Source organism: Manis javanica, chromosome 8, assembly GCF_040802235.1.
Source record: "Manis javanica isolate MJ-LG chromosome 8, MJ_LKY, whole genome shotgun sequence".
In the NCBI taxonomy this organism is placed as follows: Eukaryota; Metazoa; Chordata; class Mammalia; order Pholidota; family Manidae; genus Manis; species Manis javanica.
The window spans coordinates 45,173,052-45,187,840 of record NC_133163.1 but is presented as its reverse complement, the minus strand read 5'-3'; the positions used below and the strand labels follow the sequence as shown (position 1 = coordinate 45,187,840).

Genomic DNA, 14,789 nt, shown 5'->3' with positions numbered 1-14,789 from the left:
AAAAATTAAAGTATCATTGACATATAATTTTATGTTGGTTTCAATTACACAACACAGTGGTTCAACAGTTACCCATACTATTAAATCCTCACCCCCACTAGTACGGTCACTATCTATTAATGTAGGAAGATGTTACAGAATCATTGACTATACTCTCCATGCTGTACTACTGTCCCCGTGACCAACTTATATTGTGACTGCGAATTGTTGTGCCACTTTATCCCTCCCCCACCCCTGCACCTGCTCCAGTCCCTCCCCTTCCCCTGGGTAAACACTAATCCCTTCTTGGTGTCTATGAGTCTACCATGATTTAGCTTTAAGAATGTTCATTGCAGTGTTGTTTATAAGAAGAAGAAATTGTCCAACAATTTAGGGCTGATTAAATAAACCATATACTTTCACAAATCATATATGCAGTCATTAAAAATTGTATTGTTGAACCAAGCTTCTCACACAGCACTACTCCAGACAATACACAATACCTGGTCATTTGCCTAGGGATATTTGAAACCATAGAATAAATTTAGCTCATTTTCCTCCAGCACTAATTTATTAGTGATTTGGGGGTACAGAGGGACTACTACTTCCTCGGTAACAAAACCCTGATTTGTAGCAGGGGATATTCCTGCTCAGAAGACTTCATTTTGCTGTCTCTGTGGTAGCTTGGTGTGGCCTTAGGACTAAACGCAAACCAATGAGATGTCGGTGGAAGTGTTGTGAGAGACTTTCAGGGAGGCTGCCTTGATGGAGCTGACTGAATGGGGGTGAAGAGAGGGGGGCGAGCATCTTGCTCCTTTCTTGTCTGTACATAAAAGCTTCTTCTGTTCTTCTGTGTATATGCACATACACATAATACATATTTAAAATTCCTATTAAAGTGAAAATTAATACAAAAATTACGTTTAAATATCTATTTCAAATTTGACTGTGTAGGGGGAGGAGACAAAAGGGGATATGGGAGGACAGATTTATTTCTGAGAATCTTGGTACACAATGTTAATTTTCCTCGATCATTAAACCCAACTTGAAAAGGCTGACAAAGCTCGTATATAATGTTTGTGGGACAACTTTTGTGTTTCGTACAGTGCATAATTGTCAGTTTTCTAGATAAAACAAGAGTAGGTGTGGGTTTTTTTCACTCTGTAGAATCCAAGGTGCTGGCCCTCTTTTCCCAAATTTATCTCGATCTAACACTCAGGGTTTCAGGATTTAGACTCTCTGACGTGGATTTCGGACTGCGCCTCCTCTCTTTGGCATCAGAAAACCTTACCAGAGTCTTGGACGGAGTTGTCCCCAATATCTATTCACAATTTGCTGCAGAAAAGCGAGGGCCGCTGAGACAGACGAGCGGAGAAACTGCTCGCCGAGACAGATGCGCGGAGCAGAAGCTGGCTGGGTATCAGCCCCACGCGTCGGGGCGGTGCGAGCCAAGGCCCCGCCCCTTCACCTAGCCAATAGCTTGGGTCGAGAACGGGAGGGGAGGGGCGGGGCGAGGCCTGCGGGCAGCGTCGTGATTGGCACTTCGGCTTCCGCCCGCTAGGCTGCGGGTCGTCTAAGCCTAGGCAAGTGCGTATATACAATGTTTGTCCGCTTCGGGGCACCGTAGTGGCTTTCACCCTGGCCGGGAGGACTGGATTGGGCCGGGCGGCTTGAACTCCGATCAGTTTAGGAGATCCTGATGGCTGCTGTGTTTCTAGTAACGCTCTATGAGTACTCGCCGCTTTTCTACATCGCGGTGGTCTTTACCTGCTTCATCGTCACCACCGGCCTGGTATTGGGATGGTAAGTGTCCCAGGGCTGGGGCTAGGAACGAAGGTCGGACAGCCGGGAGTGGGGCCGGCGGCGAACATCAGGGGCCTTCGGAGCGGGGTTGGAGGGAGTTGCGGGGCTGGGGCGGCTGGAGCTGTCGGGGAGCCGTTGCCGAGGCTCTGGGAGGAGAACAGGGTGGACACAGCACCTGCATCACTGCTGTGCATCACCTGTACGGTTCGCGTTCGCTACAGGCATCTGGGGTGGTACATGACTGAGGTATTTTACAGCTTTGTTTCTAGGTGATAAAGCAGCCCCTGAGGGCCTGGTCTTGCTGTTGGTTTACAGTTCTTGTCCAGCCAGCTTCCGTCTGGGATCGGGACCTATGGTGTGCCCAGAGACAGTCACTTGCGGTGCAGTCAGTAAACAAAGTTGACTGTTGTTTTTCTGCCCTGAACTGAGCACTTGGCCTCAGATCTTTCAGCTTAATTTATAACTGGTTTCTGTTACAGAATTTAAGGGTTTTTACACATTTCACTTTTTGGAGTAATATTTCATCGATAGAACTATAAACTCATAATTTAAGAGCTGGAATGAACCTTAGAAATCTAAGGGGTAGGAGAAGTTTACCTATTGAAGACAAGAAGAGTAGACTGTTAGGTAATCCCTGAGCAATTCTTGGAGCTCAGAGATTCTAAAATTTCTCTCTTGAAGCAATGCCATTGTATCATGTTTAGAGAAGCTTTATAAATACAGCTAGTTGAAACCATGCTAGTCCATCCATTGAGCTGAATTTTGAAGGATGAGTATTTTGAAAAATAAATGGAGTTAAATGTGTGTGGTAGAGAATAGATGGCATTTCAGAGAATACAACATGAGCAGAGGGGCAGAAAAGACATGTAGTGAATAGAGTATAGCCCATAAAATGAGTTTCAAAGTATGCTTTGATTACATATATCTGATTACTTTAAGGCCCTTGTCAGTTTCTGAAACTATATGCTGTCTTTAGGAACTAAACAAAGTTCTAACATTTGCATACTGCTCCTCAACCTACAAACAGTAGCACATAAAATTCCTTTGTTTGTGGGTGGGGAAGACCAATCTTACACAGTGTTATTCTTCACCCATCAGATTTGATTGGGTTTAGGAAGGATTTTTTAATGACTACATGTGATCGTTATTTTTTTAGAGACATGTAATTTTCCTCCACTAAGGAAAATAGTCAACTAGCTGATAATTGTATATCCCTAAATTTTAATTCTTCACAGGCCAACTACTTAGCTACCATAGATATCATTAGTATTGGGAAGAGGGAAATGCCTGAAGACCATATGGATAGGATGGCAGCATCTGTGGGTGAAGAGCATTCAGGAGCCTCATGTTTGTAGTGGCTAAGAGACAGACCTTGGAGTCCAACAGACCTGGTCTGACAGACAGACTTTGGAGTCTGACAGATCCTGACTCTGCCAGATTTAAGACTTGGTTTGAAAACTTAATGATTGCCTAATCACTTTTGCGAGGGTGGAAGCCCAGGTAATTATAGAACTTTTGGACATCTGGGCTAAGCACTGCTGAGGCCACAAGACCATGTAAATGCCAGTCACTTCCATCCTGATCTGGGCCTACCAAGTCCTCTTGAGCCTAACCCAACCATTCTCTCCATCTGGGTTAGATAAGCCCAGATACTCATGTAGATAAGCTTTGTCTATGTAGATACATTTTTTTGCTAGTGTTTCTTTGCTAACCTAAGCAAAGGCCACCTATTTGTTGAGTAGAAATGAAAACCATCTAGAGTTCATAAAAACAACTTTCTAGTAGTATTGCAGGCAGAAGGTAAACCCATTTAATCCACTATGCTTTTCACCCTTGTCATTTTTTTTTAACCTCCCAAAATATATCCTTGTCTACTCACACTGTGTGGGAGTGGAGAAAGAACAGGAGCATCTGATTATTGGAATCTCAGTAGCAATAGCAAGGAGGCGTGGCACTGGAAATGGCATTTCTGTTGAACCATATGGGAGTTTCTGTGAGCTCTAAGAGCTCACATTTATTAAGCTTTTGCTATTTTCCAGGCATTGTACAGAGAACCAAAATGCTTTATACATCCTTTAACCATTTCAAATAGTGAGGGACCCTGCATCTACTATCTGCTTCCTCTTGACTACAGGTTATTAAGCTGTGGTCTCTCAGCTTCATTCCACCCTTATGTACTCTGTTTTGTGAGTCTGGGGCAGAACCTCTAAATCACATTTCTTCTTTGCTAACTGGCTACCTATGAAGCTCTGCCAGTAGGGGAGGGAGAGCAGAAAGCCGGAGGAGGACAGAAGGACTTGGTGTTTTCTGTTTGATTATTTTTCGAGTCTGTCTCCCCACAGCAATAATGCCTGACTCCGGCATTAACAGTTGGTCCCAGTTTTTCCAGTTTTCCAGTTTACAGTTTTCTGTCTCTTAGGATCCCTTCAAAGAATATCAATACCCACCCCCCCACCCCTCAGATCTGAGTCTCAGCTACATGAGGGTCCTTCCTCCAGAGTTCTAAGCTGCAATGATTCTCTTTCCTCTGTTCCTTGTTCTAGGAGTGATAGTTGTTTTCTGCTGTTACCACTTCTTTGATATTTAGTGCCCTCTTTTTGCCTTTTCATTTCTTGAGTGTCTGGATAACAATTTTTATGTTTAGTTCTGTTAAAATAATTGGCATGGTTTTGGTTTCCTGACTGGACCAATAAAGGTATTGATAAAGAAATGACTACTAAGAATGGGGTCTTGGGGGCTAAACCCTCAAAGATGGGATCTGGGGACTGGTTTGGGTCATTTCTTCAGCAACTTGCCAGTTCGAAATAAGATTCTAGTAATCCATGGCATCCACTGGAATCACAGTTAATCAGATTACTACCTTTGGTTGATTGCGATAAAATAATTTCTAAGGCAAGTGTTTGGCTAAAGCACTTGATCATTATGACAGTAAGAATGACAGCAAGGACTGAGAGATGGGTGGGAAGGCTTCTTCCCAGATCCCTGAAGCACTTACAGAAATAAAATGACAAGCTCAATGCTTAGGTCGAGTCTTAGAGAAACAGAGTTTCTATGGTTCTAAAGCACTTGGTTTCATGTAAAACATTGAATACAGGTTTAACTCTATTGGTAATAGAATTACACAGCCTTATCAGTGTCTTATTTAAGACTGATTGGAAAAACGTGGAGCCATAAAGACTTGCAAGGGGAGCATCTACATAGACTTGGACAAAGCTGAGACTCTTGAAACTTTAGTTGCTCTGACTATCCCTTGTTGATGGAAGCAGCCTGCCTTCCATGTCCTTCTCTTGCTTGAAGGTCCTGTAATAACCTTCCCTAGAGCAATTGTTTTACAAAAGGAATCTGTACTGAAGACCTACCTCTTTACCTTTTGACATGAGATCCAGCTCTCTTCATGCTCTGTAGGACAGGGACAAAATCTGACCTAGCTGGAAACAGTTTAGCTTCTAAAAGAACCCTAAGATTTTGCTAATTTGTATCATTGTGAATTTGGGGAATATATAAAAGAATGGATTGTAAATAGGTTAGGATGAGGAGGATAGAATGTAACATTAGGTCAGATTAAATTTATTAATCTGGATATATTTTCAAGAAATCCTGGATCTAAAGTGTTCACACATATTTGTTGCCTGAAACTTGGATTCAGAGGTGGCCTATGTTTAATAAGATTGAGTTTTTCCTGGCATAATGAGGAAGGAATTGAAGGCTTAGGAAGATAGGAATATTGGCCTGGATTTATTATGTACAACATACATATACATCCCCCTACTCCATCCTTCAAGAGGACACAGAAGATACACTTTCCATGAAAGCACTGAGAAATATATTACCAAGAAGAAATTCATATCCTTGAAAATCTCTGGTGCCTATTCTCTGTAGGCTGTTTATGGTGGTGGGAGATGCTGCCATTGGGGTGGACTTCCTGACTTGAGGTCCGGGGCAACATATAACCACAGGAGTCAAGATAGACAGTATTTCATAATAGGCAGTGGAGGACAAAGCAGAGAATATTTTGGCCTGAAGGGATCTTTGGCAGTGGCTGATGGATTATAGTGTCCCTAGGAATAAAATAAGTAGGTGGCCTTCGAAATGCTACATCAACTTTATAGAAGGAAAAACTCCAGGTCTGGAGCCAGAAGCCTGATTTGAGTCACACCTTTTACCCAGTTTCCAGATCCAAGCAAATCGATAGGCCTGAAGCCACCCCCCATTGAAGCAGAATTGGAGTGGGGGTTCAGGTCCCCTTGAGGAAGGACCTGTAGCTTGCAGTACTGCCACAGGGACACACTGAATCATGCTCCAGATCTTTCTCAAAGGCTGTTGTCTCTTGGCTGCAAACATGCTCTTCTGTATGGGATGCCTTATGATACTGGGGCAGGACGTTGTGAACCACTTTGCTCTTGCATCAGTTTGCTCCCTGTTAGGCTCTGCTCATAGGGAGTGCTAGAAGGAGCCTGGAAGGCTGAAGGAGGAAAAAGGCCTTCCTCTTAACAGCTTGCTTCCTTTTCCTGGTCTGTACTCACGCAGCACTGGCCTTCACCCTGGCAGGGACTGTTGGCCAGTAGCAGCAGTTTATTTACATTACAATTCTTACTCACACTTACAACTAACATTATTGCACTCCTTCAGAGTTATCAGCACCACAAAGGCCTACCACTGGGGGATCCCTTCTCCAACCTTCTAAATTGTAATGATCCCACTCTTCCTTTGTTTCCCCAGCCCTAGGAGTGATACCTGGTCTTGGTAGGATACTTCTGAGCAATTGCCTTCTTGCCCTTTCCGTCCTCCAGTACTTGGTTAACATCTCTTTATATTAATTTTTTATATTTAAGTGACTGATATGGTTTCTCTTCTCTTGCCAGCCCTGCCTGATACACTGACCTGGACTATTTCTCACCTTACTTGTCAAATGCGGTAGTTTGTGTGTGTGTGTGTGTGATGACCTTGTTGATGAGGTAGATTCCTTCTTAAAAGAATATGACTTTAGTTTGTATTTGCTAGGGTGCAATTTATATGACACTTGCATTGGCAAGAATTTGCTTGAAACAGTCTAGAAGAAAACACAAAACCGAGATGGCATGGCCTTAAAGTCACTTATTCCAATCCTTTTTACAAATACAGGCACAGATTTTGAGAGATTGAGTCACTTTCTTGAAGTCATATCATTAGCACAGCAGTTCCCTTAAGAGACAGCTCTCCTCCCTGTGGAGGAGGATTTCCCTATGAATAGTTTTTATATACTGAGCCAGTTTCAGTATCCAACTCAAGCAAGACCACCTTTGGGAGACTGCACAGAAGGGAAGGCCCCCCCAGATTAACAACTGCCAATTTTTTGATTGGCTTTAGAACTCAAGGCTGAAGGGGTGATAAAAATTACTGCTGAGCTTGAAACTTTAGCCTCAAAGAAACCTTTGTTCATGAGGAACTTCATAAGACTCCAGATACAAGGAAAGGAGGTCAGTTCTACTGATTCAGCTATTGACAAGAAGTTTAGGAAGTACTTGCAGAATAAGACATTGTGTAGACAATATGAAAAAATATGGACAGAGATGGAAATCCACAAATTGTGCTGGAAATGTAAACCATCATGAACAGTACAGTAAACTATTTAGAAATGGGAAAAACCAGAATTTTAGAAAAATTCAGAAGGATTAAGTATAAAATTGTAACAGTAAAGGAAAGAGAAGGGAAAATTCTTTTTATGGAAAAAAGAGGGAACTAAATTTATTTAAAAGAAAGTAATGATTGTTAAGAAACATTTATTTAATTGGTATGCCATTACTAACAGTTGTCAAAATGACTTCAAATGGGAAAAGATAAAGATGGAACTTGACTGAAAAGAAAATTGGTCCATTTTTTATTTTACTATTCCTGCCAGTGTCATCTCAGCCATAAGAGGATACACAAGGCATCAATGTCTTTATTCAAGTTTTTTATTAAAAATGTGGAAAAGTCCAGGTTTAAGGATAGTGGCCAGAGACATGTCACTGGGTCTACTTATCAGTATTTTACAGAACCATTTGTTGGCATCATATATGGATTGCTATTTAACCAATCTCCAATGTTTTTTTAAATCCTTTTTTTTTTATTAAGATATCTTTGGTATACAATCTTATGATGGCTTCACATGGGCAACATTGTGGTTACTACATTCACCCCTGTTATCAAGTCGCCCCCACACCCTATTGAAGTCACTGTCCATAAGTGCAGTAAGATGCTGTAGAGTCACTACTTGTCTTCTCTATGCTATATTGCTTTCCCCGAGACCCCCCTACATTATGTGTGCTAATCATAATACCCCTTAGTCCCCTTCTCTCTCCCTCCCCTACCTCTCCCTTTGGTAACCACAAGTCCCTTCTTGGAGTCTGTGAGCCTTCTGCTGTTTTGTTCCTTCACTTTTGCTTTGTTGTTATACTCCACAAATGAGTGAGATCATTTGGTACTTGTCTTGGTCTGCCTGGCTTATTTCACTGAGCATAATACTCTCTAGCTCCTTCCATGTTGTTGCAAATGGTAGGATTTGTTTTCTTATGGATGAGTAATATTCCATTGTGGATATGTACTATATCTTCTTTATCCATTCATCTAATGACTGGACACTTAGGTTGCTTCCATATCTTGGCTATTTTAAATAGTGCTGTGATAAGCGTAGGGGTGCATATGTCTTTTTGAGACTGGGCTCCTGCATTCTTAGGGTAAATTCCTAGGAGTGGAATTCCTGGGTCAAATGGTATTTCTATTTTTAGTTTTTTGAGGAACCTCCATATAACTTTCCACAATAGTTGACTAATTTACATTCCCATCAACAGTGTAGGAGGGTTCCCCTTCACTTTTGCTTTGTTGCTATACTCCACAAATGAGTGAGATCATTTGGTACTTGTCTTTCTTGGCCTGGCTTATTTCACTGAGCATAATACTCTCTAGCTCCTTCCATGTTGTTACTAATTTACATTCCCATCAACAGTGTAGGAGGGTTCCCCTTCACTTTTGCTTTGTTGCTATACTCCACAAATGAGTGAGATCATTTGGTACTTGTCTTTCTTGGCCTGGCTTATTTCACTGAGCATAATACTCTCTAGCTCCTTCCATGTTGTTGCAAATGGTAGGATTTGTTTTCTTCTTATGGCTGAATAATATTCCATTGTGTATATGTACCACATCTTCTTTATCCATTCATCTACTGAAGGACACTTAGGTTGCTTCCATATCTTGGCTATTTTAAATAGTGCTGTGATAAACGTAGGGGTGCATAAAACAACAGCATTTGTTGTTACTTGTGTTTTGGATGTTTGCCATCCTAACTGGTGTGAGGTAACCAGTCTCCAATTTTTAACCTTACTTCAAATCATTTCTGCGTATTAGCTTTTGAGTAATACATTAAAGACAGAAATATTGGCCCACATCAAACAAGTTGGAACTGTGAAAGTTGTGGGGTTTTGTGCAAAAATGAGCACATTCATTCTGGGCCAGGCCTGTTAAAAGGTTTAGAATTATACAAGGCTGAAAATTCAACATGAGTCATCAATGTGTCAGTTGCCCAAAAAAACACACTAAGCATAATATTACGACAAAAGGTGTGGTCAGACCTTGATGTCACTTTATTACACAGTGAGTTCTATTCCTTGCCTCTTTTTTCCTCCAAAGCTTGAGGATGTCTGGAAAACAGGTCTGGCGAGGTCAGATATGGACCCAGTGCCTTGACTAAGTGCTGGCTACTCTAGCCATGCTTAGCTCACTCTTTTAAAGGAATGGGAATATACAATGTTGAGATTGTAATTCAGCAATGTAGCAGTGTTAGGATAGATAAGGCAGTAATGAGAAGCCAAAGAGCAAAAACATTAAACTTAAAGGAAAAGTTTAATAACTTAGTGTTAAAATTAAGAACTCTGTTCATCAAAAGATGCCAGTATGAATGTGAAAAGGCAAGGTATAGAAGAGATGAAGATATATCTAAAAAATGGCTCATATTCAGAACATATAAAGAATTTCTATAAATAAAAAATAAAGACAGACCAATTTAAAAAACAAAATAAAGCAAAAACAAAAAACAAAAGATGGAGAGGATCTGAAAAGGGCTTTCACAACAGAGTATGTCCAAGTAGCAGTTAATGTAAAAGAAGTGCTCAACCTCATTAGTCATTAGGGAAATAGAAATTAAAATTATAGTACAATGCCCCCACTCACCTACCAGAATAATCCTTTGGCAAGGATATAAAGCAAGGTCATTCATTGCTGGTGGGAGTGTAAATTGATGCTACCACATAGAACAATTGTTAGCCTTATCCGCTAAAGTTGAACAGCACAGACCTTATGACTGCGAAATTCCATTCCCAGTGTATACATTAACAGAAGTGCACGTACATGTATGTGCACTAAGAGCCTTGTATATAAATGTCCACATGCACATTATTCACTATGTCCAAAACATGAGGACAACTTAAATGTCTATTTAGAGTAGAATGAGTAAGCAAATTACTGCCTATTTATACAACAGCACACTATATAGCCACACAAAAAAAAACTAAGTATAGCTACAGTGATGAATCTTCAAGCACAGTGTTGTGAAATAGGAAACAGATGTATATGCAGCATACTTCCACTTACATAAAATTCAAAAAAACGGCTATACTAAATCACAGTAATTGAAGTTAAGATAGTGGAAAGGGAAGGGGTAGTGCATGGGAGGTGACACAGGAGACTTTCTGAAGACATTGTTTTAGTTGTTAACCTGAACAACAGTTACTTTGTAATTCACTGAGCTATGTTCTGTGTAAGTCCAGGGAAAGGAAGTCCTGGGGCAAAATACCTCTAAAAACCGAAATCAGTTGAAGGGAGAAATAAAGTTTAAAACCCGTTTGTTGCTTACAGACTGCAGTCCAGTGTTGCCTCTCGCCCCTGCTCTGGAAGGAAGCAGGCCGGCAAGCAAGCCAGCCCCTCCCCTTAAACTCTCAGGTTCAGACACATCCTTGGTTGCCAAGGTAATTACCTATTGACTTGGAGAAGAACTTCTCTTCACCCCTGAGGATATGCAAATGAACTAAAGCCAGGCGAGATACTCTGGAAATGTTACAATTTTACCCATATTCTGTCTACTTTCTGTATGTGTGTTCCCTTTCACAAAAAAGGCCAAAGATTGAGCAAGATTCAGAATACCAATTTTAAAAGAGGTATATAAGTCAAGGAGCTCAGGATATTAAAAAATGTAGACCCAAGATTAAGCATGAGGCAGAGAAATAAAAAATCTAGAGAGGCGAATTTCTTTGAATAATAGGTGTGCATTGCCAACTTTTGATGTGATGCTCGGCCAACCTTGGATAAGCATGCTTGAAGAGAAACAATGCTTTACATCTCAAATTATTTGTTCCATTCTTAAGTATATACCAAACCATAGAGAAGATGTGGTTTATCTTTCTATGACGTTGATCTTATGTTAAGATTTGGAGAAATAATAATTTTTAAATTAAAACCAGATACACCATGGACTATATAAAGCATATTACAAAGGAGTTTCATGCTCACAATGGCCTGCTTCCAGATATTTCTCCAAAGCCCTGCCTTTTGGGATTTCTGGCTTCTATACCTTTAAGGATTCTTTAATTCAAAATTTTAGGTACAACATGATAAAATACCTGAAATACAGTGCTTGAACCTACAGTGGAAATGAACACCAAGGTATCAGAATTCTAGGGTAGAAAGATGGCTTTTACTACTGGTAGTGTGGATATAAGGGGCCAGGCAGTTGGGGTAAAGGAAAAAAAGGATAGGTGGAGGTGGGGAGAATCAAAATGATGAGAAAGGGGCCAGGGAACGTGATAAGGAGTATGTGTAGAGTGGTGTTTTCTTTGTGTTTTTCACTATAGGGATGACAGGAAGAAGGAAAGAAGGTGTGAGAAACACACTCACTGGTCCAAATTCAGTAAGTGGACACAGAGACAAAGAGAACAGTGGAGCATGGCTTTAATGACGGTCTTGCAAGATCGGGTGTCTGGTGGGCAGGCACACCTGGAGAGTTTGGCGCCAATAATTTATCTCCTAGTGGACGAGTCCCTCCTCTGGTTCCTCGTTGGCTGAGTACTACAGGGTTCACATTCTTTCCCGGACGTCGCCTAAGACGGTTAAATCTTTCTTTTACATTTGTCTTAATATTATTGGTAGGTTTAAAAAACTCAAACAGGTATTGCCAGGCCCTTATCAATTCCCCCACCCCCACTCTCAGCCCGAGCAGCTTCCACCACGTGGCCCTTTGTTAATACCTTACTGTTAAAATGTTTAAACATCCTAGTGGGAATAAATCACATTTAGGTTTGATACTCTTTCCTAACAAAGGTGAAAGTGTTACTTAGGAAGTAGTATCTTGTCCTACCACTTCACATTCCTGACTTACCTCTAAGAGGCACTGGGGCAACGCTGAGCTGTGGAGACAGAAGATGTGGGGTAAATGATTTTGAGGATCAAAGAGCAGAAGTTAATGAATTTGTTTTTTCTTTCTAGTTCTTCCGCCAACCCCTAAGTCTATGCCATCATCAGCATTATCATTTCTAACACTTACAGAGTGCCAAGCCCTGTTACAAACATTTACTGATGGGGAAACAGTTACACAGAGGTTGAGTGATTGCTTAAGGACACATGGGTATTAAGTGTTTTGTTTCTGATTTTAGAAGGAAAGCAGTTTTTCATTAAGTATTATGTTAGCTCTACATTTTTTTTTTGCTGCCCTTTATCAGGTTAATTTCATGTACATTCCTAGTTTGCTGATGGTTTTTATCAGAAATAGACATTATACTGTAGCCAGTGCTTTTTCTGCATGTAATGAGGTAATTACATATATATATATCTGTTAACATGGTGAATTACATTAAATTTTAATGTTATGTCAAGCCAACCTTGCATTTCTTAGATAAACCTCACTAAGTCATGATATATTAATCTTTTTATTGGATTTAATTTGCTAAAATTTTGTTAAGAATTTTTGCATCTATGTTCCTGAGTGATATTTATTTGTAGTTTCCTTGTACAGTTGCTACCCTTCCTCTGCAGACTTCAGTTACAATTATATTAGACTGCTTGAAGTTGTCTCTCAGCACACTGAGGTTTTGTTATTGTTCAGGCCTTTTTTTCTTTCTGTTTTATATTGGATGCTTTCTGTTGCTATGTCTTTAAATTTACTTACCTTTTGTTCTGTAAAATCTTATCCACCTGATCCCATCCAGTATATTTTTCATCTCACACATTGTATTTTTCATTCTCAGAAGTAGATTTGATCTTTTTTATATCTTCCATGTCTATGTATAATATGTTCAGTCTTTACTTCTTGAAAACATGAACTACAGTTACAACAATTATTTTGATGTCCTTGTCTTCCTACTAAATGTCTATCTGTATCATTTCTGGGCCTGTTTCTATCAGTTAGTTTCTCTCCTCATTATGAGTCATTATTTTTTTGCTTCTTTGCATGTCAGTTAATTTTTTATTGGATGCCAAACATTGTGAATTTTACCTTTGGGTGCTGGATGTTTTTGTATTCATATGAACATTCTTGAGCTTTGTTTGGGAATGAAGTTAACTTACTTAGAAAGTTAGTTCTGTTAGAGGCTTACTTTTCAGCTTTTTTTAGGCAGGACCAGAACAGCCTTATCCCACTGTTCTATGAATTGACTTCATGTAGAGTGAAATGTTATTCCATCTGTTAATTTTATTGACTTCCTCTTGGCATTACATTTATTCATGTGTTTTGGAGTTTTAGTTTGCAACCTAAATTTCAGTGGATGTGTCCGCCCCTCCACCACCTTGTTTTCTCCCTTGGTGTTAAACCCTTTTACAATTGCCTCCACTCAGATGCCTAGACCACATGTGCCCCACCCCCTCCACATCCCGAGTCACGATCCAGTCTTATAATGATATTGATACTCGCCTAACCCAGCTCCTGGATCCAAGTTGTAAACATGGTTCTGGCCCTTGTTTTCAGCGGATGACCTATAAGGCCTTCTGACTATGTGAAGACTTAGTTGGCACTGCCTGCTGCCAGACACAGAACCCATCAAGCCATGGCATCGGCCTTACTTGTTACTTTATATTTCTTCCCCTTTTCAGATCCACAAGGGTTTGTCTTTGACCCAGTATGTGTCTTTTCTCTAATATTTTATTACTAAAATTCTCTTTCTTTTTTCTTTTTTCTTTTGGTATCATTAATATACAATCACATAAGCAACATTGTGGTTACTAGATTCTCCCCATTATCAAGCCCCCACCACAAACCCCATTACAGTCACTGTCCATTAGTGTAGTAAGATGCTATAGAGTGACTACTTGTCTTCTCTGTGCTATACTGCCTTCCCCGTGCTCCCTCCCCCATGTTATGTGTGCTAATCATAGTGCCCTTATTCCCCTTATCCCTCTCTTCCCACCCACCCTCCCCAGTCCCTTTCCCTTTGGCAACTGTTAGTCCATTCTTTGGTTCTGTGAGTCTGCCACTGTTTTGTTCCTTCAGTTTTTGCTTTGTTCTTATGCTCCACAGATGAGTGAAATCATTTGGTACTTGTATTTCTCCACCTAGCTTAAAATTTTCAAGCCTACAGAATACTTGAAAGAATTTTACAGTGAACACAGCGTATGCCTATCACTTAGGTTCTACAATCAGCATTTTGCTATGTCTTTATTACATATCTCTCCATCTATCCATCCACCCATCAGTCCATCTTGTTTCTTGATCACTTCAAAGTAAGTTGTACTCTTAAGCATTGCATATTATTAGCTAGAGTTCAATATTTGGTTTTGTTATAGTTTTTTTCATTTAATATTTACGTGCAATGAAATGTACAAATCTTAAGTGTTACCAAACACACCATCTGTACATCTCAAACCTCTATCAAGATGCAGAACATTTCCACTATCATAGGAAAGTTTCCTTTTGCCTTTTCTGGGTCCATCCATAGTCCTACACCGCCATTATTGTGTTTTTTCTACCACAGGATGGTTTTCCTGCTCTAGAACTTTATATTATGGAGTCA

General features: G+C 40.3%; 1 protein-coding gene across 3 annotated transcripts in view; it reads left to right on the top strand.

Annotated features, from left to right (window-relative positions):
* Positions 1–1,554: 1,554 nt before the first annotated feature.
* CGRRF1 (cell growth regulator with ring finger domain 1) overlaps positions 1,555–14,789 on the top strand; it is a 47,913-nt gene continuing 34,678 nt past the window's right edge. Inside the window, exons 1-2 of one of the 3 annotated variants that reach the window (XM_073211226.1) lie at positions 1,642–1,782; positions 11,643–11,698. Coding sequence is in view for 2 of the 3 variants with exons in the window: in XM_037016489.2 (XP_036872384.2) it covers positions 1,679–1,782 (104 nt within the window). In the remaining variant the exon portion in view is untranslated. Of the gene's footprint in view, positions 1,783–11,642; positions 11,699–14,789 lie in introns of all 3 variants that reach the window. The other 2 variants (XM_037016489.2, XM_037016488.2) reach the window with 2 other exon arrangements.